At 45.7% G+C, this 22,453-nt stretch overlaps 1 protein-coding gene across 1 annotated transcript; it reads left to right on the top strand.

The window, feature by feature from the left end:
• Nucleotides 1–8,752: 8,752 nt before the first annotated feature.
• On the top strand, nucleotides 8,753–22,202 carry LOC133074100 (chloride intracellular channel protein 6-like). Its single transcript, XM_061168043.1, is given in 6 exon segments — nucleotides 8,753–8,823; nucleotides 10,608–10,662; nucleotides 10,665–10,735; nucleotides 11,320–11,426; nucleotides 12,603–12,784; nucleotides 22,041–22,202. Coding segments are annotated over 6 exon segments (633 nt in total). The 5' UTR covers nucleotides 8,753–8,767.
• Nucleotides 22,203–22,453: the final 251 nt, after the last annotated feature.

Genomic DNA, 22,453 nt, shown 5'->3' with positions numbered 1-22,453 from the left:
AGGCTGGGGTAACTCCCAGACACGAATGCCAGGCCGGGGCTCTGCCGTTTTGCCTCCTGGCTGAGGATCTGTTTGCTTTTGCAATTAAGAAAACGACTTGAGTTGTTAATTTTCACTTGGAATAGATATAGGAGGCGTTAGGTTTTGGGGGCACAAAAAAAAAATCAGTTTGCCTATACAGTTTGGCATGAAAATCACACTAATTGAGCCTTGTTAAAAAGTACCCTAAATTTCCTAACTGTCTGTTCTGGGCCGTGCAGATTTAGAAGAGGAATGATGATGCTAATGACAATAATAGCTGCCTTTATTGGTGCCCAGGAGACTCCAGTGTGTATCACCCAGAGATCCTCTGAGGCGTAGGGATTCTCATCCCTGGCTTTTAAATGGAGAAAATGAGGCTTGGGGAGAACAAATGGTTTGCCCGAGGCCACTGGATTAGTAAGGAGTGGGACCCAAGTTCATACCGGCTCCCCCAGCCCCACACCCATCCTCCTGGACCATGTTGCCTCCGAGAGAGGCATGTTGCTCACAACGGAAACTTCAAGGTGTCTGACAAACAGAAAGAATTGTATATACATTTTTCAAACGTACAGATTATTTAAAACCAGGAAGTTTCAGATTGATTTAAATTTTGCCTTTTAAGTCAAACCTCACGTCCAAGAGGCTTTGGGAAGACTTTGCTGCCCATGACCTGACTGCTTCGTGTTCTGATCCCCTCCCACCCACCCCCTCTCCTTTTCCTTCTTTCTCCCCCACCCCTCCTGCCTCTCTATCTCCCCTCCCCCTCCCACCTCACCTTTTCTCTTCCACTGCTGTTGCATGCTGCCACTCTCCTTGGGTAATCTCTTAGTCGTGAGACACTGTGACCTTCTTTTCCTTTTTCCAATTTTTATTTTCAGTACATTAAATTTACTCATACAAGCATTCCAAAAATGTACAATTTTTCCTTTTTTAACAAAGTATAATAAAACATAACCTCCCCCCCCCAAAAAAAAACAGAATACTTGACATCTACAATTCAAAATCAAACAAGTGGAATATTTGTAATATATGTAAATATATAAATATTTACAAAACTGTGCCTTTTAAATATATAAAGTTACATGCAATTTTGTAGAATTGTCATAAAAGAATGGCTCAAAAATGGGAGAAATTTCCTCCATTCCTAATAAGAAAATATGTCCCTTAGGAAGCTATGAAGATACTTGAGTACTCAAGGTCTTCCGTTTCAGAGGGTCATCAACCGATTGTGCCTGGAGCCATGGGATTCAGGCCCTTAGGGTTTCATGCATGGAGTGTTTACTGTGGGCCTGGAACTCCACCATGTCCTATGGGACCCTCAGCTGAAGGAAGACGGGTGTCTGGCTCCAGACACTGGCTGTGTGGATGGTTAGGGAGATCCTGGCCCTCCCACCTGCTTCCTTGGGAGCAAGAAAAGACCTATGAGGAGCGTCTCCCAGCTGTCACTCCTAATGGCAGGTGGACATGGTGGGTTTAGACTGGGGTCTAGTGGTGCACGTGCAGACACTGCACCCACGTTTCTCTTTACCAGCACCCCGAGCTCACGGTAGTCAGCCTCCCACCCTCCTGGGGTTGAGTTTATAGCTCCCACCTGTCAGGAGGGGTGCCCATCCATCCCTGGCATCAGTCATAAGATGGTGTGTGTGTGGGAACCGAGGTCACGGGAGGGCTGCCTGTCCAGCTCCGAGGCAGGATCTCTGCCCTTGGCCCTGCAAGGCAGGTTCGATCGCCAGGCCCCAAAGCACGTGAGGCCATCGGGCTTCCTGCAGAGGACTCTGGAGGAGTTCATGGGAGTGTGCAGGCAGGTCTTGGAGTGGAGAGTCGGCTCCCATCCGGTTGGCCACAGCTATTCCTCTCTGGCTGTGTTGTCTCCAGGCTTCTGCTGGGCCAGCTGCCAACAGACGAGAGTCCTGACCAGCCCTTTGACCACATCATTCTTCTCGGGGGAGCACTGTTCTTAGAGGCTGCCCATGGCCTCCCACATCAAACAGTGTTCTGATTCTCGCCTCTTCAGATCAGCTACTCATTTTATTCAGCCTGGTGGGCTATATAGTCCCCGGGGTGCAAAGAGTTGGGCACAACTGAGCAACTAAACAGCAGCAAGTCCTCCCCAGAATGTTGGGAACACCATCCATAATTCAGTCAGTTCAGTTCAGTCGCTCAGTCGTGTCTAACTCTTTGTGACCCCATGAACCGCAGCTCGCCAGGCCTCCCAGTCCATCACCAACTCCCGGAGTTTACTCAAACTCATGTCCATCGAGTTGGTGATGCCATACAGCCATCTCATCCTCTGTCGTCCCCTTCTCCTCCTGCCCTCAATCCCTCCCAGCATCAGGGTCTTTTCCAATGAGTCAACTCTTCGCATGAGGTGGCCAAAGTATTGGAGTTTCAGCTTCAGCATCAGTCCTTCCAAAGAATATTCAGGACTGATTTCCTTTAGGATGGACTGGTTGGATCTCCTTGCAATCCAAGGGACTCTCAAGAGTCTTCTCCAACACCTCGGTTCAAAAGCATCAGTTCTTCTGTGCTCAACTTTCTTTACCGTCCAACTCTGACATCCATACATGACTACTGGAAAAACCATAGCCTTGACTAGACAGACCTTTGTTGACAAAGTAATGTCTCTGCTTTTTAATACGCTGTCTAGGTTGGTCATAACTTTCCTTCCAAGGAGTAAGCATCTTTTAATTTCATGACTGCAATCACCATCTGCAGTGATTTTGGAGCCCCCCAAAATTAAGTCAGCCACTGTTTCCACTGTTTCCCCATCTATTTGCCTTGAAGTGATGGGACTTCACTTCACTTCACATCCATCATTACGCACTGATTTTTCTCTGGATCCCTGGGATGGAGTCAACCACATTAGCTGTTTGCCCCCTGGATACATCCCGCATTTCTCCAGGACAGGAACACTTTTCCTGCAGACGAGATAAAAATTCTATTCTTGCCTGTAGAGCTCCATGGACAGAGGAACCAGGCAGGCTTTACTGTCCATGGAGTCACAGAGAGTCGGACATGATCGAGCAACTAACACTTTTCACTCTCATCTCCTTGGTGGAAAGCCAGTTGTCAGGAAGGGGACAGAGTACTTCCAGTTTATTGCCTCTTCCTTTGTCTTCCCTCCACCCTTGAACTGTTTTTTTTTTTTAAATAATTAATTTATTTTGGCTGCACTAGGTCTTCCTTGCTGTGGGCAGGCTTTCTCTAGCTGCGACAGTGGGGGCTACTCTTTGTTGTGGAGCATGGTCCTAGGTCCATGGGCTTCAGTAGTTGCGGCCCTTGGGCTCAATAGTTGTAGCACACGCGCTTAGTTGCTCTGAAGCATGTGGGATCTTCCTGGATCAGGGATCGAACCCATGTCCCCAGCATTGGCACGTGGATTCTCATCCATTGTCCTACCAGGGAAGTCCCCCCCGCCCCGCCCGCCAATTGTTTTTTCATGACCTTTACACGGAGTAAGGGAAAATCCTTCCTTTGCAGAATGTGTTTACCCTTTAGGCCCTCATGGAATTTTCTAGAAAGAGGGTAGTGACCCTGAAGGTGGGGATTCAGGTGGTGGGTGCATGACCTGTTCTGGTGGGAGGGTCATCATCCGTTTTTCAGGTGGGGCTGGGGGGGGGGGCAGTCCCTCAAAGGCCGTGGGGAGTAGGAGTGACTTTAGCGGCAGGTGGGGGTGAGTGGTGCTCCTTACATGTCCCTCCACTCCAGCCTTGGAAAGGTCATTGGCCGGAAGCAAAAAGCACTGAAAGGAAATTTAACAAAATGCTCCTCCGCAAATTTTCTAAATGGAGTTAAGTGTGCAAAGAGTAGGTGGGAGTAGGTTCCGGTCTGAAGATCTGCTGACCTTTGTAGTGACATTTGAACCTTTACACCTCTGGCTGTGAGGTGGGAGGTGGGCCCAGGCCAGGACTCAGCAGAATTACCAACGTCCTCCAATGCCGCAGACGGGCTCCAGGGCAGACGAAATTTCTCAGAACATGTCAGAGGCACCAATGCTGTTCTTTGAGAAGGACCATCATCGTAGGCGCTCAGAAATGTTGCATTTCGAAAGGCAGACCTACGAATCTGGGTTATCCAAGTGCTTGGGTCTTCACTGATCTCTCAAACTGCCTAATTTGATTTTATCAGAAATTTATACATGCAAAAATTTCCCCGTAGGCTGAGAACTCTGCTGAGAAAACTTAGCCCAGAGTGTAATTAGCCTGAGAGAATTATCAGCATCGGAAAATAAAACTGCATACGATAAAACGTCCTAATTATGGCAACGGTGTCAGTTATTCACCCTTAATGCCTGTGTGTTTATCCCATCATCTCGTCTGGTAATGACCGTGACCAGGGCGATACTCCCTCGGTGTTGCCCAATAATGGGCGGTGGAGATGGTGTATCTTTGCCTTTATTTTTGCTGGCACATCCTGGCATTGAAGCACATTAAAGTAATAAAATCAGGCAGCAAGGCGTCCTAGTCACTCCCACCATGTTCCCGTAACCCCCTCATTTACAACAGACTGAGACAGAAAAAAAAATTTTTTTTTTTTTTAGAGCAATTTAAGATGAGGCAACACTGGATATGTAAATCCTCTTTTATGGGCAGTCATGGCAGCTGGCTGATTCTTCTTCTAAAATGCCTGACAGCCTTCAGACCAGCGCCTGAGCTTGGTCGGAACAATTCTGTTTGATGGTCACATGGGTGGGAAATGTACGAAGGCAGCTTTCATCACTACCTTCTGTGCTGTGGGCGTTGTGCCTTGCAGACCATCATTCCACCTTCCAGGTCTTGTGTTAAGCCCCAGTTCCAGTTCTGGGAAGGAACCTGTTAAGAAAGTGAAGTTTTTACCTGGCTGGATAACACAAGCCATTTTTAGGTTTTAAAAGATGAGTTGCTCCTCCCTCCCTTTTTGTTTCTCCTTAAGAAGGAGCTGCCAGGGTTCAGGAAAAGCTGAGAACAATTTCAAGGGAAAACACTGGCTTGAGTTTGAGACCATGAAAGATACAGAGCAGAGAAGCAGAGAGACCTGTGCAGGATAGCTGTTCTCCAGACGCCAAGGTCGAAAGCGGTGGGTCCCAGGCATGGGGCTCTTGGTCAAAGTGCGTTTCACCAAGATGCCCCGGCTCCTCGGGGCTCTTGCCCTGTTCAACATAAAGTTGTTAGAGGATTCCCGAGGTTAGAGACACAAGAGAGAAGGAAAAACACAATGGCCTGACTCTGCAGAACGTATCTCAGGCTTGACTGAGCTTAGTGTAACCACTATAAAAATAAAGAGGTTTAGAAGTTGTGGAACAAGTCAGGACTGGCCCAAATACGTGCCTTTGTGTCCCTGAACTTTCATCTCCTCCTTCGCCCCCTTTTCTGGCGTGACTCTGCCCAAACCTGCAGTGGTTAAGACAGCACCATGATTTAGGAGGGATTCCCAGCAACAAGCTGCTCAGAGTTTTATGTAACTGAGCTCTGCGCTGATCCTTGTTCCAGGACATAGCCAAGAGGAGACTGGGCAGCCTTCAAAATGGCCATGAGGCTATGGGTCCCCCAGGCGGGGTGTGGCCTCAGGCAGCCAGAGGGCCATCTGCAGGGGTCCTAACTGTCACACCCCTAATCTGTCACAGGCACCAAGCTGATCAGTCACTCAGTCATGTCCGACTCTTTGCCACTCCAAGGACTGCAGCACGCCAGGCTTCCCTGTCCTTCACCATCTCCCAGAGTCTGCTCAAACTCATGTCCAGGGAGTCAGTGATGCCATCCAACCATCTCATACTCTGTCATCCTCATACTCCCACCTTCCATCTTTCCCAGCATCAGGGTCTTTTCCCATGAGTCAGTTCGTCCCATCAGGTGGCTAAAGTATTGCAGCTTCAGCTTCAGTATCAGTCTTTCTAGTGACTATTCAGGGTTGATTTCCTTTAGGATGGACTGATTGGATCTCCTTGCTGTCCAAGGGACTCTCAAGCATCTTCTCTAGCACTACAGTTTGAAAGCATCAGTTCTTCGGTGCTCAGCCTTCTTTATGGTCCAACTCTCACATCTGTGCATGACTATTGGAAACACCAGGTGGACCTGCTCATAAATGCTAGAGGGGGGAAGAGAGAACTGCAGGAGTTGGAGCGGGTGAAGCCAGTGCCCTGAGCTTAGGAGACTCTGAAGTCACTTATCTGAGTCTATTGGTGCCTCCTCATGTGTATTAAGTTCACCCATTATCTTGACATGTATGCAGCTGGATTTATCAGCTAGAAATTCTTGCAAGAACCTTCTTATCAACAGATTGTCCTTTGGGGTGTGGTTCAAACCATTCTGTCCTATGCATTAACCATAACACTGGGCCAGCCTTATTTCTTATCCAAGGTGGGACTGAAGCCCTGGACTGCCATCATTGTGGTACCTTGAGAAACTTGTTAAAAATTCAGATTTCTGGACCTCATACAAGACCCACTGAATCTGACTCTATTTTTTAAATTAATACTTTTGCTTCTTTTTTTTTTATTGGAGTAAAACATGCAGCAAAGGAAACAAACTTTAATTAAGACTTTGTCAAAGTGAGTATACCCACCACGTAGCCACCACCCAACTCAAGCTATAGAATATTTCCACCACCCTAAGGTCTCCTCCCACCCTTTCCAGACAATACCCAGCTTCCAAAGGCAACTGTTCTTCTGATTCCCATCACACAGTTTTCCTGTGTTTGAACTTCACCTACACTGGACTGTCCTAAAGGACTCTTTTGAGTCTGGTTTCTTTCCCTCCACATTACGTGTGTGAGATTCATCCACATTGTGGTTTGTAGTAATAGCTATTTTTTTTTCTACTGTGGTATGAGTGTATGGTGTAGTATGTGAATGTATGGTGTAGTGTGTGTGGGGTAGCGTGGGGTAGTATATGAGTCTGTGTGCAAAGTTTCTTCAGTCGTGTCTGACCCTTTGTGATCCCATGGACTGTAGCCCGCCAGGCTCTTCTGTCCATGGGATTCTCCAGGCAAGAAGACTGCAGTGGGTTGCTGTGCCCTTCTCCAGAGGATCTTCCCAACCCAGGGATCGAAGCCACGTCTCTTACGTCTCCTGCATTGGCAGGCAGGTTCTTTACCACTAGTGCCACCTGGGAAGCCTGTATATGAGTATACTACCATTTATTCATCCATTCTACTCTCGGTGGTGTCTGAGTTGTTTCCAGGTTTTAGCTATGACACTAAAGCTGCTAAGAATACTCATTTAAGTGCTTTTTGTGCCCCTAATACTCATTTCTGTTGGGAGTACAATTGCTATGTCATAGCATAAATGCATGTTTATTTTGGGTAAATAATTGCCAAACAGTTTTCTGAAGTAGTTGTACCAATTTGCACTCTCACCAGCAGTGGTTGGGGAGTCCACTCCTCCACATTCCCATCCACACTTGATATTGTCTGAGCTTTTCATTTTAGCCATTCTGGTAGGTGTGTAGTCGAATCTGTTTGTGGTTGTAACTTGCATTGCCCTGTTGGCTAATGATGTTAAGAACCTTTTCATGCACTTGTTGGCCATCTGGTCTTTGTCTTTGTGAAGAGGCTGATCAAGTCTTTTTTAAAACTGAGTTTGGGGTCTCTTGTCAAATCTTCATTTGTAAGAACAGCTTGTTATGAACAGCCTCTCCAAGTGACTTAATAACTTCATGCCAGAGAACCACCTCTGAAGAATTTCTTAAGATGTCCAATTTTCTTGAGGCATCTTTTCTCCTTTCTTCAATTCTCAAACCAGCAGTTGACTCTCTCCCTTTCTGTTATTCAGGTTATAGATTCAGTGCTTTCCTCTCAACTCCCTTTGAACTGCAGATGGCATAAACGGACTTCCTGGGCTAAATATGGCCATTTCTGTCTTCAGAGCCCAGCTGAATCTCCTGGTCTTTCCAGCAGCATTTTGTTAGCAGTATAACCTTGTTGGGTGGAGAAAGAGGGGAGGAGAAAGAAGAGTTTGGGAACTGCCCCAGGAGGATGAAGTCTATGGCTCCCCTCTCTTCTCTAACATCTTCCTTTCTTTTCTCCTGGAAGCCCTGGAAGGGAGGATGTCTGCTCAGTGTTCTGTGCCAGCACCCGGGCACGTGTGTGTGGATGTGACCTGCTCGGGTCATCAGGGAGACATTGTTTCCACCTGTCTTCCTACCTTCCATATCAACTGTGAACAATCTGCCATCTAAGTACAAATGCTCCCCAGTGGAGGAGGAGACCTAAACATTTTATAGTGTTCCAGGGTCCTAGAACTCATAGGAACCAGCCCTCATTCCAGAGATGGAAACAGTAGAGAATGCTGGGGATTGTTTCCTGGTGGGAGAGCCTGCTGGTCTTTTTTGCAAATGATCATCCTGGCAAGAGAGGTGTGTCTCTTCTAAAGAGGATCAAGAGATGGAGGGAGGGGAAGAGTATGTCTTTCCTTTTTTGCCTTCAGTAATAAAGGCGGTTCCCTCTGGCTGCTCTTTCCCTCTGAGAACTGCTATTCAGAGGCCCCGAATGGCAGGAAGTGGTGAGGAGATGGAAGAAGGTAGAAAGCTCAGTGAGTGTGTGTGTGTCCTCCCCGCCCACACCTCCCACTTGGAGGCTGGGGGAAGGGACCTCACAAGGGTACTTACAGCATCGTTACTCTTAACATACATTCACCATGATTTTGTGTGTGTGCAGAGCAGAGTCTGGCTTTTGTAATTGTGAGTCTGGCTCTGATAAAGATCTCTTCCATTTGCAGGCTGGCTGTGATGGTGAGAGTATTGGAAATTGCCCATTTTCTCAGCATCTCTTTATGATTCTCTGGCTAAAGGGTGTTCTATTTAATGTGACAACAGTGGACTTGAAAAGGTAAGACCAGGTTTCTGCAGTATTGAAATAACTGTCCCCAGTTCCCTGTGCACACAGGCACACAGAGAGACACCCAGACAGACACACAGGCACAGGCATACACACGGAGATGGAGACACGCATACACACAGACACAGGCAAATACATAGAGCCAAATACAGACACACACACAGACACAGGCAAATACACAGAGCCAAACACAGACACACACACAGACACACTCAGAGACACACAGAGACAGACACACACAGAGGCACACAGAGACACAGACACACAGGTGTGCACATGCACACACACAGATGCAGACACACAGACACACAGACATACAGACACAGGCCCATACATAGACACACACACACACACAGATGGAGACAAACAGAGACAGACACACCCAGAGACACAGACATACAGGCCTGTGTGCACACACACACACACACACACAGATGGAGACACATATACACACAGACATACAGACACAGACGCATACACAGATCCAAATACAGACACAGACACACACATACAAACACTCAGACACAGACACACAGAGACAGACACACAGACGTACAGACACAGGCCCATACATAGACACACACACACACAGATGGAGACACACAGAGACAAACACACCCAGAGACACAGACACACAGGTCGGTGCATACACACACAGAGATGGAGACCTATACACAGCATATAGACACAGGCACATACACAGACCCAAATACAGACACAGACACACACATACACACACTCAGACAGAGACAGACATGCACAGAGGCACACAGAGACACAGAAACACAGGCGTGTGCACACACACGCACACACAGATGGAGACACACATACACACAGACACACACATACACACCCACAGATGGGGACATACAGACAGAAACACAGGCACACACACACAGATGGGGACACACAGACAGAAACACAGGCACACACACACACGCACAGATGAGGACACACAGACAGAAACACAGGCACACACGCACACACACAGAGACATATAGACACAGGCGCATACACAGACCCAAATACAGACACATACACACAGACACACACATAGACACACTCAGACAGAGACACACAGAGACAGACACACACCGAGGCACACAGAGACACAGACATACAGGCATGTGCGCACACACACACACACACACAGATGGAGACACACATACACACAGACATACAGACACAAACACACAGACACACACATACACACCCACAGACAGGGACACACAGACAGAAACACAGACACACACACACACACAGACGGGGACACACAGACAGAAACACAGACACACACACACACACACAGACAGGGACACACAGACAGAAACACAGGCACACGCATGCACCCTCCTAGGACCCACGGGCCCTGTCCTGGGCATGTCCACCTTGGGTCAGGACCCTGGATTGGTGAGGGTGTACGTGGGCCACGAAGTCATTGCAGGACGGGGTCAGAGGTAACCCGGAAGGAGTAGGAGGAGGGGGATCGGGAGGAGCCCGCCTGCCCAGTGACTGGTCAGCCATGACCCTCTCTGGAGCCTGCCTGAGCCCCTCTCCTGGCTGATAACACTGGGAAGGGTTAACTTTTCAGCCCCGTCTCCAGATAAAAGACCACACTTTCCTTGCCAGTAGGACAGTTTGTAAACTCCCAGTTGCCTTTGAAATTCTCAAGGGTGGTTTCTCTTCCACTGGTGTGTGTGTTGGGGGTGGGTGGGGGGCATGGTTAAGCCTTGGCAATGATCCCAACCCTGGCACTGCCCTTCCGCCCTGCCCAGGAAGCCTGCGGACCTGCAGACCTTGGCTCCCAGCACCAACCCACCTTTCATGACTTTTTTGAGGGTGAGGTCAAGACAGATGTGAATAAGATCGAGGAGTTCTTAGAGGAGAAACTGGCTCCCGCAAGGTGGGTCTCATCAAAACCAATGTTGGCAACTCGGTTGTCACTTTTCCCCGTTCACAGACAGTTCTAAAGCTCTTGGCGCTGGGTGTTGGTTTTCTGTGGCCATGGCGCTTACCTCCTGAGCTGTACCCTGGTGTGCCCTGAGTCTAGGTGGCTGGGATTTCTCTACTCTGTACCTGCCATGTGGCAATTAGGGTTTGATGGCAGGAAGTGGGGAGGAAGTGGGCCGATGTCACGTGGGGGGCCCGCTTCTGCTGGCCGGTTGGGAGTGTGTGTTACACGCAGCATCACAACAGGTTGGGCCTGCAAGGGAACCCTCTAGTTCATCATCTTTATTTCAGGAGGGAAAGAACCCAGACCAGTAAGGCCAGGGGGCCCTCCCTCCCAGGATGAGAACAGCCCGTCCACTGCTTTACTCCTGGACAGTGTTGCTCCCAACTTTGAAGATGGAAAGATTAGGAAAACATTTAAGGAGCAGTTTTCATTTTTATATCTGCTCAGAGAAAGGCCTTTATTCCCCTCCTTCTTTGTATTCTCCCAACTCAAACATTGCTGATCTGTGATACTCCCACTTTGAACTTTTCAAGGTACCCTAAGCTGGGGACCCAACACCCTGAACCTAACTCTGCTGGAAATGACGTGTTTGCCAAGTTCTCAGCATTTATAAAAAACACCAAGAAGGATGCAAACAAGAGTGAGTCCCTTGCATCTTCCTGTTTTCTGTTTTCTCCATGGACTTCCATTCTACCTCTGGTATGGCTTCTTATAAGATCTGGGGAATTCTGACTCACTGCACAGCGGGGAGGGACCTGTGTATAGAAATAAAGAAAAAGTACCTCCCACTCTGAGCCTGCACATGGGTTTCAGAGATTTTCTAGAGATTGTCCAGGAAAGGACATTTTTAGGAGAAAATCATCACCACCAGTGATTCCTTGCTCTCCCGTGGAATTCAGGGTGAATGAACCTTCTATTGGTGCTTCCTTCACTATATGATTTCCATAAAGGTTTTTTTTTTTTTAATTTTTAAATTTTTAAAAAATGTTTTGGTCACATGGTGTGGCATGTGGGATCTTAGTTCCCTGACCCTGCACTGGAAATGTGGAGTCTTTTTTAGTTTATTTATTTTTAATTGGAATATAATTGCTTTACCATATTGTGTTGGTTTCTGCCATACCTCAGCGTGAATCAGCCATAGGTATATACCCATCCCCTCCCTCTGGAGCTTCCTTCCCACCTCCCACCCCATCCCACCTGGAAAGCACAGAGACTTAACCATTCAGTTCAGTTCAGTCACTCAGTTGTGTCCAATTCTTTGTGATCCCATGGACTGCAGCACGCCAGGCCTCCCTGTCCATCACCAACTCCTGGAGTTTACCCAAACTCATGTCCATTGAGTCGGTGATGCCCACCATGAAAGTTTCTCCACATACATTTTTGAATAAATGAATGAGTTATAGAAGTAGCAGTGTTGTGTAGAGAGAAGAATTATTTTCCAAGAAGAGGAATTTTTTATTTAGATCTCATAAACCCACCTGTCTCCTTCCTGACTCTCTAACACTTACTGGCCATGTCTCAGGCGGGAAGGGACAAATTCCTTTTTTTTTTTTTTTTTTTTTTTGATATCTAGAGAGAGGAGGGCAGGAGGAGAAAGGGATGACAGAGGATGAGATGGTTGGATGGCATTACTAGCTTGATGGACATGAGTTTGAGCAAACTCTGGGAGTTGGTGAAAGACAGGGAAGCCTGGCGAGCTGCAGTCCATGGGATCATAAAAGAGTCAGACATGACTGGGTGACTGAACAACAACGAAGACAGAGGAGACATGGACTTCCATGGCTCATCTTAGTTGTTTTCTGCCTTCTTATTTTAGTTTATGAAAGGAACCTATTAAAGGCCCTGGAGAAGCTGGATAGTTATCTGAACAGCCCCCTGCCTGATGAGATAGATGCCTATAGTACCGAGGAAGCTGCTATTTCTGGAAGGAAGTTCCTGGATGGCAGTGAGCTCACGCTGGCTGACTGCAACCTCTTACCCAAGCTCCACGTTATTAAGGTTTGTCCTTCCTCGTACCTCGGGTGCTGAATAAACGAATGGGGCTTTGTTTCATTTTGTTTTGACTTGTGTGTGTGTGTGTGTGTTTTGCCAAGACAATCTAAAACACAGGCTCTTGAGTTTAAAGTCTAGCTCGTTGCTGGTTGCGGCAGCCAAGCCCCAAGTCTGAGATCTGTGAATGCTGTTCTCAGGTGTTCCTCAGGGGTTCTCATAAAGCATCTGAGAGCTTGGCTCTCATCCCTCCATCCTCAAAGCTTCTGTTTTCCAGACTTAACCCTCACAACCTAAAGACAAGCTATGTGAAAACAACTTGAGGGAATACATTGATTATAACTGGTGTTTCACACTCCAGGCTTGGAGGTGGTGTGTGGAATCTGCGAGGAATAAAATATGAACTCAGGAAATTCCCTGGTGGTGGTCCAATGGTTGGGACTCAGCACTTTTGCTGGGGTGGCCTGCGTTCAATCCCTGGATGGGGAACCAAGATCCTGCAAGCTGAGCAGTGCAGTCCAAAAACAAAAACAACAACCAAAAAACTGAGCTAACCTTGAAAAACAAAATGAACTCAGTCAATTGTTGGTGGTGGGAAGAGTAAGCCTAACCCTGAGACAAGAGAGGAGGTTGGCTTTTAACACAGACCCCTTACAGCTGGCGAGCAGCTGACAGCTCCTCGGCTGGACCACACGTGGCAGCCTGTTTTCCCAGGTGATCAAACATGAAATAAGATTCGCTGGTCATGTATAATGAGGGTTTAAAGATTCCCTAGACCAGTGGTTCTCCAACATTAGTAGGCATAAGAATTGTGCCTACTAATTTAGAAAAGGGCCTGCTCAGGGGCTCCAGTCATCTCCGACTCTTTGCGACCCCATGGACTACAGCCCCTCAGACTCCCCTGTCCATGGGATTTTCCCAGCAAGTTTACTGGAGTGGGTTACCATGTCCTCCTCCAGGGGTCTTCCTGACCTGGGGACTGAACCCACATCTCCTGCATTGCAGGTGTATTCTTTACCGCTGAGCCACCAGGGAAGCCCTTTTAGAAATGTAAACCCCTCAATTCAGCCCCTGACTTACTAAAATCAGAACTTCTGGGGGTGACTCTGAAATTCAGAAGCAGATGACCCCACCCTTGGACTCCTTAGTTATGAGTGTTCTCTGAAGTGCCCCAGTCTGGCTGTCACTCACAGCTGTTAGTTGTTGTATCATTATCACTGTTGGTATGCCCTTAGTCCTCAGTGTCCCTAGATTCCCAGGAAGAAGCCCAATCCTTGTTTAGAGGCATCCTTATCTGGATCATACAAGGTCCAGAACTAGGTCCTTGGTATAAGGATAGGGACATGGGAGAGAAGACATAGGGAAATACAAATCAAGGAACCTGTGTTCTAATAATGCATTTATTTGGCATTTTAGTTCAGTTCAGTCGCTCGGTTGTGTCCGACTCTTCGCAACCCCATGAACTGCAGCATGCCAGGCTTCCTGTCCTTCACCAACTCCTAGAGCTTACTCAGACTTGTGTCCATTGAGTCAATGATGCCATCCAACCATCTCATCCTCTATCATCCCCTTCTTCTCCCGCCTTCAACCTTTCCCAGCATCAGGGTCTTTTCCAATGAGTCAGTTCTTCGCATCAGGTGGTCAAAAGTATTGGAGTTTCAGCTTCAGCATCAGTCCTTCCGATGAATATTCAGGACTGATCTCCTTTAGGATGGACTGATTGGATCACCTTGCAGGCCAAGGGACTCTCAAGAGTCTTCTCCAACACCACAGTTAAAAGCATCAATTCTTTGGCGCTCAGCTTTCTTTATAGTACAACTCTCACATCCATACATGACTAATTTGGCATTTAGAAATTTACAAATTAGGTTCCCACAGTCTGTGGCATGGCTGTCCTGTGGGTGACTGGCCAGCCCGTTACTCTAGTCATTCTTTGCCTTTCTCTTCCTTCCCCACTCCATTCCCAGCCTTGTCCCATTCATCCTCTTTCTTCTCTCTTCCCTGATGTGTTCAAGGGGCACCAACCTGAAAGCTAAGTCTTGAAGATGCTGCTGATCTTCCAAGTGAATGTTCTTTTTAATAACTCTGCCAGTACTCTGACGTGTAGAATTTCATGACGGCATCTCAACCCTTCAAACCTGCCACACTGGTGATTATCCAAACTGGACATTTGAGAGCCATTTTCCAACAGGTTATTTATGTCATTGTGTCTGGTTTAGTCCCTTTATTAAATGTATTTTCATCATTCCTATGACTAGTGTAACATCACAGAAGCACATGGAGTTTAGGGAAGGCAAGAGAAAGACATGTATGTACACACATACATACATACATACATACGCACACAGATCAGTTGCCACTTGTTTAGCTCCTATAAAAAGAGACTGTTTAAAATGTCAGTAGAGGGGATAAACTTCAGAGTAAAATAAAGCAGTCCACGGCTCCAATAGAAGACCTAACTGCAAAATCTTCAAAGACACTTAGCACTCAAAATACCCAGCAGCTTAATAATCTTCCAGGATGGAGCATTTCTGAAAGGCAATGAGAATCATTCTACAGGAATTTATGGTAAGACAATGAGAGAAAAGAGGACTTCATAATCTATTCCTGTCCTGAAACCCAGCAAAAACATTCTGAAAATATAAAGCATTATCTCCACCTTTAATTTCTTTTTGGCTGCATCGCGTAGCACCTGGGACCTTCCCCATCCAAGGATTGAATCTGCACCCCCTGCATTGGAAGCTCAGAGTCTTAGCCACTAGGCCACCAGGGAAGTCCCTCTCCACCTTTTGTAAAATTAGAAAAGATGGACCACCAACTCAAAGACTCAGACACTAGCTTCTCTAGATCTTCAGCAAGGTCCAGATGTCTGTAAAAGTAAATAATTCAGCCCTGAAGTGCCCAACCCAAGCTTCTTTGTTTGAGAACAGAGCACCGAGTGGGCCAAGAGAGGCAGGGACCAGCCCTATGGAGGTGAGATATCTGTGGAGGCAGAGCTGAAGGTGAAACTGTTCAGAGGTGCCACCTGTGTGTTCTGCCACTGTCCCCTGACCCAAAGGAACAAGGAAGGGAGATGGGGGGGAAGAGAGAAGGAAAGTGGTATTCTGCTTTGTGACTGCTGAGCAGAGAAAATAAATAAGCTTGGAATCACTCAGAAGAGAGACTGTAGATGACCTCAGCATCACTTTTAGCCATGGCGACCTCCTCCTAATCCGTGAGCCTCAGAGTGGAGGAGGCATTAACCCTGACTTTGATCTTGACCCTCATGTGCCCCTGGGCAGAGTATAGAGCAAGGGTTGATGAGCAGGTGAAAAAAGGTAGAGTGTTAGTTGCTCAGTTGTGTCTGACTCTGCGACCCATGAACTGTAGCCCACCAGGCTCCTCTGTCCATGGAATTCTCCAGGCAAGAATACTGGAGTGGGCTGTCATTTCCTTCTCCACGGGCTCTTCCTGACCAGGGGTTGAACCTGGGTCTTCTGTACTGCAGGAAGATTCTTCACCATTTGAGCCACCAGGGAAGCCCCTTGATGAGTGGGTGTTTGAGGATAAATACCCAATTGGTCTGCCTGCTGCCTGGCCTTACTTTCATTGCTCTCCACCTTGTTTTTAAGCAAATAGTAGGTCCAATGGGTCTGGCCACTAAAGGATGGTTAGTAACCAAAAGGAATCCAAGTGGGACCTCTGTGTGGATAGAGATGATCACAAAGAAGAGCAGGAAGGGTTAAACAGAACAAAAGAGAAAAAGGCAGATGAGAAACACCTATCTGGTTAAGACTGGCCCAGTAAACCAAAAAACTTTTCAGACAGATACTTCCACAACCTCAAAGAAATGAAAGAGAACATAAACCCTTCCCTGAGGCTTAGTAGGTAAAAAACCCACCTGCAATGCAGAAGACACAGGAGATGTGGGTTTGATCCCTGAGTTGGGAAGATGTCCTGGAGTAGGAAATAGCAACCCATTCTGGTATTCTTGTGTGAAAAATCCCATGGCCTTACTCCCAGAGGAGCCTGGTGGGCTACAGTCCATGGGGTCTCAAAAGAGTTGGACATGACTGAACTACTCAGCATGGCACATGAACCTTTGGAGAAAGCACTCAAAGACAAGTCACAAAGTGTCAAAAAATATAATCTCACAAAGAGGATGGAAATGAAACTGGCAGAACTGAAAAAAGCCTTAAAGACAAAACAATTTCAGAAATTGTTTAGACGTTGTATTAGGAGTAGGAAGAGGTGGAAAATGACATTGCAGAAATTCATCAAGGATTTGGAATACAGCCTGAGGAAATGATCTCAAATCAAAAGGAAAAGAAGAGGTAAAGGTGATTAGAGAGAATCCAGGTGCACATAATCAGGAACAAGAGAACATTAAAGAAAGAAAGAGGAAAAAGAAGACTCAAAGGTAAAGTGTTTTGAACTAAAGTATGATCTGAACATGTACTTTAAATAGTGATCCATGATTAGAAAAATATTGTCCTGGATAGTCAACATGCTATGATATAACTGGTTAAGTTACTGAACTTTGACAATAAAAAAGAACCCTTCGGGTGTTCAGATGATAATGATAATAGTAACAATAATAAAAGGTAAGGCCACCTACACAAAGGAGACATTCAGACTATCCTCATATTTCTCTAACGTGGGGTGAAAGTGTTAGTTGTTCAGTTGAGTTTAACTCTTTGAAAGCCCCTGGACTATAGCCCGCCAGGCTCCTCTGTCCATGGAATTCTCCAGGCAGGAATACTGGAGTGGTGATGACATAAATCAAAGCAAGAATTTCTATGATCCACCTCCTAGAGTAATGGAAATAAAAACAAAAATAAACAAGTGGGACCTGATTAAACCTAAAAGCTTTTGCACAGCAAAGGAAAGTATAAGCAAGGTGAAAAGACAACCCTCAGAATGGGAGAAAATAATAGCAAATGAAACAACTGACAGGGGATTAATTTCCAAAATATACAAGCAGCTCATACAACTCAATGCTAGAAAAACAAACAACCCAATCAAAAAATGGGAAAAAGATCTAAACAGACATTTCTCCAAAGAAGACATACAGATGTCTAATAAACACATGAAAAGATGCTCAATACCACTCATTATTAGAGAAATGCAAGTCAAAACCACAATGAGATATCACCTCACACGGGTCAGAATGGCCATCATCAAAAAACTTACAAACAATAAATGCTGGAGAGGGTGTGGAGAAAAGGGAATGCTCTTGCACTGTTGGTGGGAATGTGAATTGATCCAGCCACTATGGAAGATGGTATGGAGATTCCTTAAAAAATTGGGAATAAAACCATATGATCCAGCAATCCCACTCCTAGACATATACCCTGAGGAAGCCAAAATTGAAAAAGGCACATGTATCCCATTGTTCATTGCAGCACTGTTTACAATAGCTAGAACATGGAAGCAACCTAGATGTCTATCGACAGATTAATGGATAAAGAACTTGTGGTACATATACACAATAGAATATTACTAAGCTATCTAAAGGAATGCATTTGAGTCAGTTCTGGTGAGGTAGATGAACCTATTATACAGAGTAAAGTAAGTCAGGAAGAGAGATAAATATCATATTCTAATGCATATATACAGAATCTAGAAAAATGGTACTGAAAAATTTATTTACAGGGCAGCAATGGAGAAATAGACATAGTGAATAGACTTATGGACATGGGAGAGGGGAGGAGAGGGTGAGATGTATGGAAAGAGTAACATGGAAACTTACATTATCGTATGTAAAATAGATAACCATCGGGAATTTGCTGTGTGGCCCAGGAAACTCAAAGAGGGGCTCTGTATCAACCGAGAGGGGTGGAGTGGGGAGGGACATGGGAGGGAGGTTCAAAAAGGAGGGAATATATGTATACCTATGGCTGGTTCATGTTGAGGTTTGACATAAAACAACAAAATTCTGTAAAGCAATTAACCTTCAATTAAAAAAAAGAACTACTGGAGTGGATTGCCATTCCCTTCTCTGCAGGATTCTAGGGTCACATTAAAAGCCAGAAAACAGTGTTTTAACAGTTAAAGGATTGGGGACTTCCCTGGTGGCCCAGTGGTTAAGAATCCACCTTCCAATGCAGGGGACGCAGGTTTGATGCCTGGTCGGGGAACTCAGAGCCCACATGCTTTGGGGCAGCTAAGCCCATGCACTGCAACTAGAGAAGCCTGTGTGCTACAGCGAAGACCCAGCACAGCCAATAGTTAAAGGTTTAAATGAAAGGATGTGTGATGTAAGAATTTTATATCCAAGTAAATTGTTGCTTTTACCTAGACTTCTGGTCGTGGTGGAATAAGCACTCCTGAGCCATTTTGTAAAAATAAAATTTCTATATGATGACATAATAAAAAAGGATGATAAAATAAGAATCCGGGAGAAGGCGTGTGGTATAAAAGGATTGGTGGTAGATCTGAAACCAAAACTAAGATTCAACAGCTGTGGGAGTTATAGCTACAGGACTGAATCAGATATAGTAAACTTCGATTTTCACCCCATTGGAAGGAGGATAATAGATCAGAAATGAAAAGAAGTGTAAGTATACTAATTTCCTTGCTTATTATCAGGAATAAGTAGAGGTCAATCAAAGAATAGTTGATAAATCAAGAAATAAAGAATTCCTATTAGTTAAAGTTATATAGGAAACCACTGGACCCACTCCAGTATTCTTACCTAGGAAATCCCATGAACAGAGGAGCCTGGCAGGTTATAGTCCATGCAGTCACAAAGAGTCAGACACAACTTAGCAACTAAGCAGCAATCACCACTGGAAGAGTTAAAACAGACCATAAACCTTCCAAACCACCAGAGAGGGAAACACACACATACACAAATGCAAAAATATTTACAGGAAGTTGGAAAACAAAGTGTTATATTAATAAGATATGATATAAAACAAGCTTACATTTATGAGAGGCACATATGTAATAAATTTACTCAGAATGTTTGGGTAAAGCAAAAGCAGGAAAACGCAAACAAAAGAAAAGCAGGAGTCTTGACATTAATCTCTAGTAACAGTGAATTTAAGTAAAAGATAATTATTTAGGCGGCTCTCTGAAAAGTTATGTGGTCCTGTCTTGGTGCATCATTAGCTCCCAGCTTCCAGAATCTGAGAAATAAGTCCTGAAGATCTTCTAATTGGTGACAGATTCCACACTCGTGTCATCCAAACATCCTAGGAGCCAATATAATGGGAAATATTGTCCTTCCAAGTATTGTTGTTCAGTTGCCCAGTCATGCCCAACTCTTTGGGACCCCATGGACTACAGCATGCCAGGCTTCCCTGTCCTTCACTATCTCCTGGAGTTTGCTCAAACTCATGTTCATTGAGTAGGTGATGCCATCCAACCATCTCATCCTCTGTCATCCCCTTCTCCTCCTGCTTTCAATCTTTCCCAGCATCAGGGTCTTGTCCAATGAGTTGGCTCTTCACATCACATGGCCAAAGTATTGGAACTTTAGCATTAGTCCTCCCAATGAATATTCAGGGTTGATTTCCTTTAGGATTGCCTGGTTGGATCTCCTTGCAGTCCAAGGGACTCTCAAAAGAGTCTTCTCCAGCACCACAGTTCAAAAGCATCAGTTCTTTGGCACTCACCCTTCTTTATGGTCCAACTCTTACATCCATACATGACCACTGGAAAAACCATAGCCTTGACTAGACAGATCTTTGTTGGCAAAGTAATGTCTCTGCTTTTTAATAAGCTATCTAGGTTTGTCATTGCTTTCCAAGTATTTGACCTCCCAAATTCGTATCTAAGTTAGACCCAAGTCCTAACTCCTCAAATCTCAAAATTGATCTTATTTAGAAATAGAGTTTTTGCAGATGTAATTAGTTAAGATGAGATCATGTTAATTGATTAGGAGCAGTATAATGGGTCCCTAATCCAACATGACAGATGTTCTTATAAAAGGGAATTTGGATCCAGAGACACCAACACAGGGAAAGTGCCAGGTGGAGGCTGGAGCTGTGCTCCCATGAACCAGAGACAGGGAGAGACCTGGAACAGATCCTTCCCCGGAGGCTTCAGAGGGAGCCCGGCCCTGCTGACACTGTGATCTTGGACTCTGGGCCTCCAGGAGTGTGGGAGAAGACATTTCTGTTGTTTCAAGCCACCCACGGTTGTAGTGCTTTGTTAAGGCAACCCCAGGGAACTCATACCATCTGCAAGAGGATACACCCTCCTTTGTGATGAATTCCCAGTGACACCCTCCAGCCAGACATCTCACACTGCTGTGTTTTCGTGATATCCATTCTTAGCTACTCCATCCTTACATCCACTGTTTCCTTGAGAATAAGGATTTTTCAGTTCATGAATCTGCCCTCTGCACACGGTAGACCCACAGTGAAATGATCCTCTTGGGGGCAGAATGATGGAAATCCACAGGTGTAACATATCCAGGTAGTTGCGGTTTTAGGAAGTGAGGCTTAGCAAGTAGAAAAAAAGAGAGGGCACTTCAAAGTGATCCTGGTACAATCTAAGCTAAGATCCACCCTGAACCTTTGAAAGTGAAAGTTAGTCGCTTGGTCGTGTCCAAATCTATGTGATCCCATGGATTGTCTCCTCTGTTCATGGGATTCTCTAGGCAAGAATACTGGAGTGAGTTGCCACGTCCTTCTCCGGGGATCTTCCTGCCTCAGGGATCAAACCCAGGTCTCTTGAACTGCAAGCAGACACTTTACCATCTAAGCCATCTGAATCTTTAGGCACCAAATAACCCAGCAGCAGAACACAGGGAGAGAAAACTACTAAAACACAAAGAGAAATCCACCAGATTACAGAGCAAGCTCAGGGCTTCCCAGTGGCTCAGATGGTAAAGAATCTGTCCACTAACACAGGAGATTTGGGTTCAATTCTTGGGTCAGAAAGATCCCCTGGAGAAGGAAATAGTGACCCACTCCAGTATTCCTGCCAGGGAAATCTCATGGACAGAGGAGCCTGGTGGGCTACAGTCCATGGGGTCACAAAAGAGTTGGACATGACTGAGCAACTGGACAATAGAGCAAATTCATGCCAGCGTGTCATGAGGACTATCTGTGATGAATGGGAGGGCATGGTTGTGTAGCACCTCTGTTTTGAGTCCCACACTCAACGTGCCCCCCTGCAAACTCATATCACAACTTGGGCAGCTTGAACGGCTGTAGGACGACATGGGAACTTGAGAAAGAATATATTACACGCCTCAGAAGAATGGATTGTCTGATGTAACTGCTTACGTTTGTGGGTTTTCCCTTTCTGACTGTTTCCTCTTCATTTTCAGATTGTGGCCAAGAGATACAGAGATTTTGAATTTCCTTCTGAAATGACTGGCATCTGGAGGTACTTGAACAATGCGTGTGCTCGGGATGAATTCACAAACACACGTCTCTCTGACCAGCAGATTGAACATGCATATTCAGATGTTGCCAAAAGAATGAAGTGAAGCCGGACTGTTTTCTGTCTTCTTTCTCAGCTGTGTGAGCTAGACTATGGAAAGAATGTCTCCTTTGCCTTTCCCTCCCAGTAACCATCCTTAGCAAAATAATGCCCATACTTTAGCAATGTGGGTACCATAGCATGATCCACTCAGCAGGAAATTATTCCTAGCCTTGTAATTTGTCAGCTCACTTCTGTATCTGAATAATACCAGTATCTGTTGTTCTACACTCCAATTGTCTAGTTTATGTTCATTTA

The sequence above is a fragment of the Dama dama genome, chromosome 19 (genome assembly GCF_033118175.1).
Source record: "Dama dama isolate Ldn47 chromosome 19, ASM3311817v1, whole genome shotgun sequence".
NCBI lineage: Eukaryota > Metazoa > Chordata > Mammalia > Artiodactyla > Cervidae > Dama > Dama dama.
The sequence above is the reverse complement of the archived record's forward strand: the minus strand, read 5'-3'. Positions and strand labels throughout refer to the sequence as shown.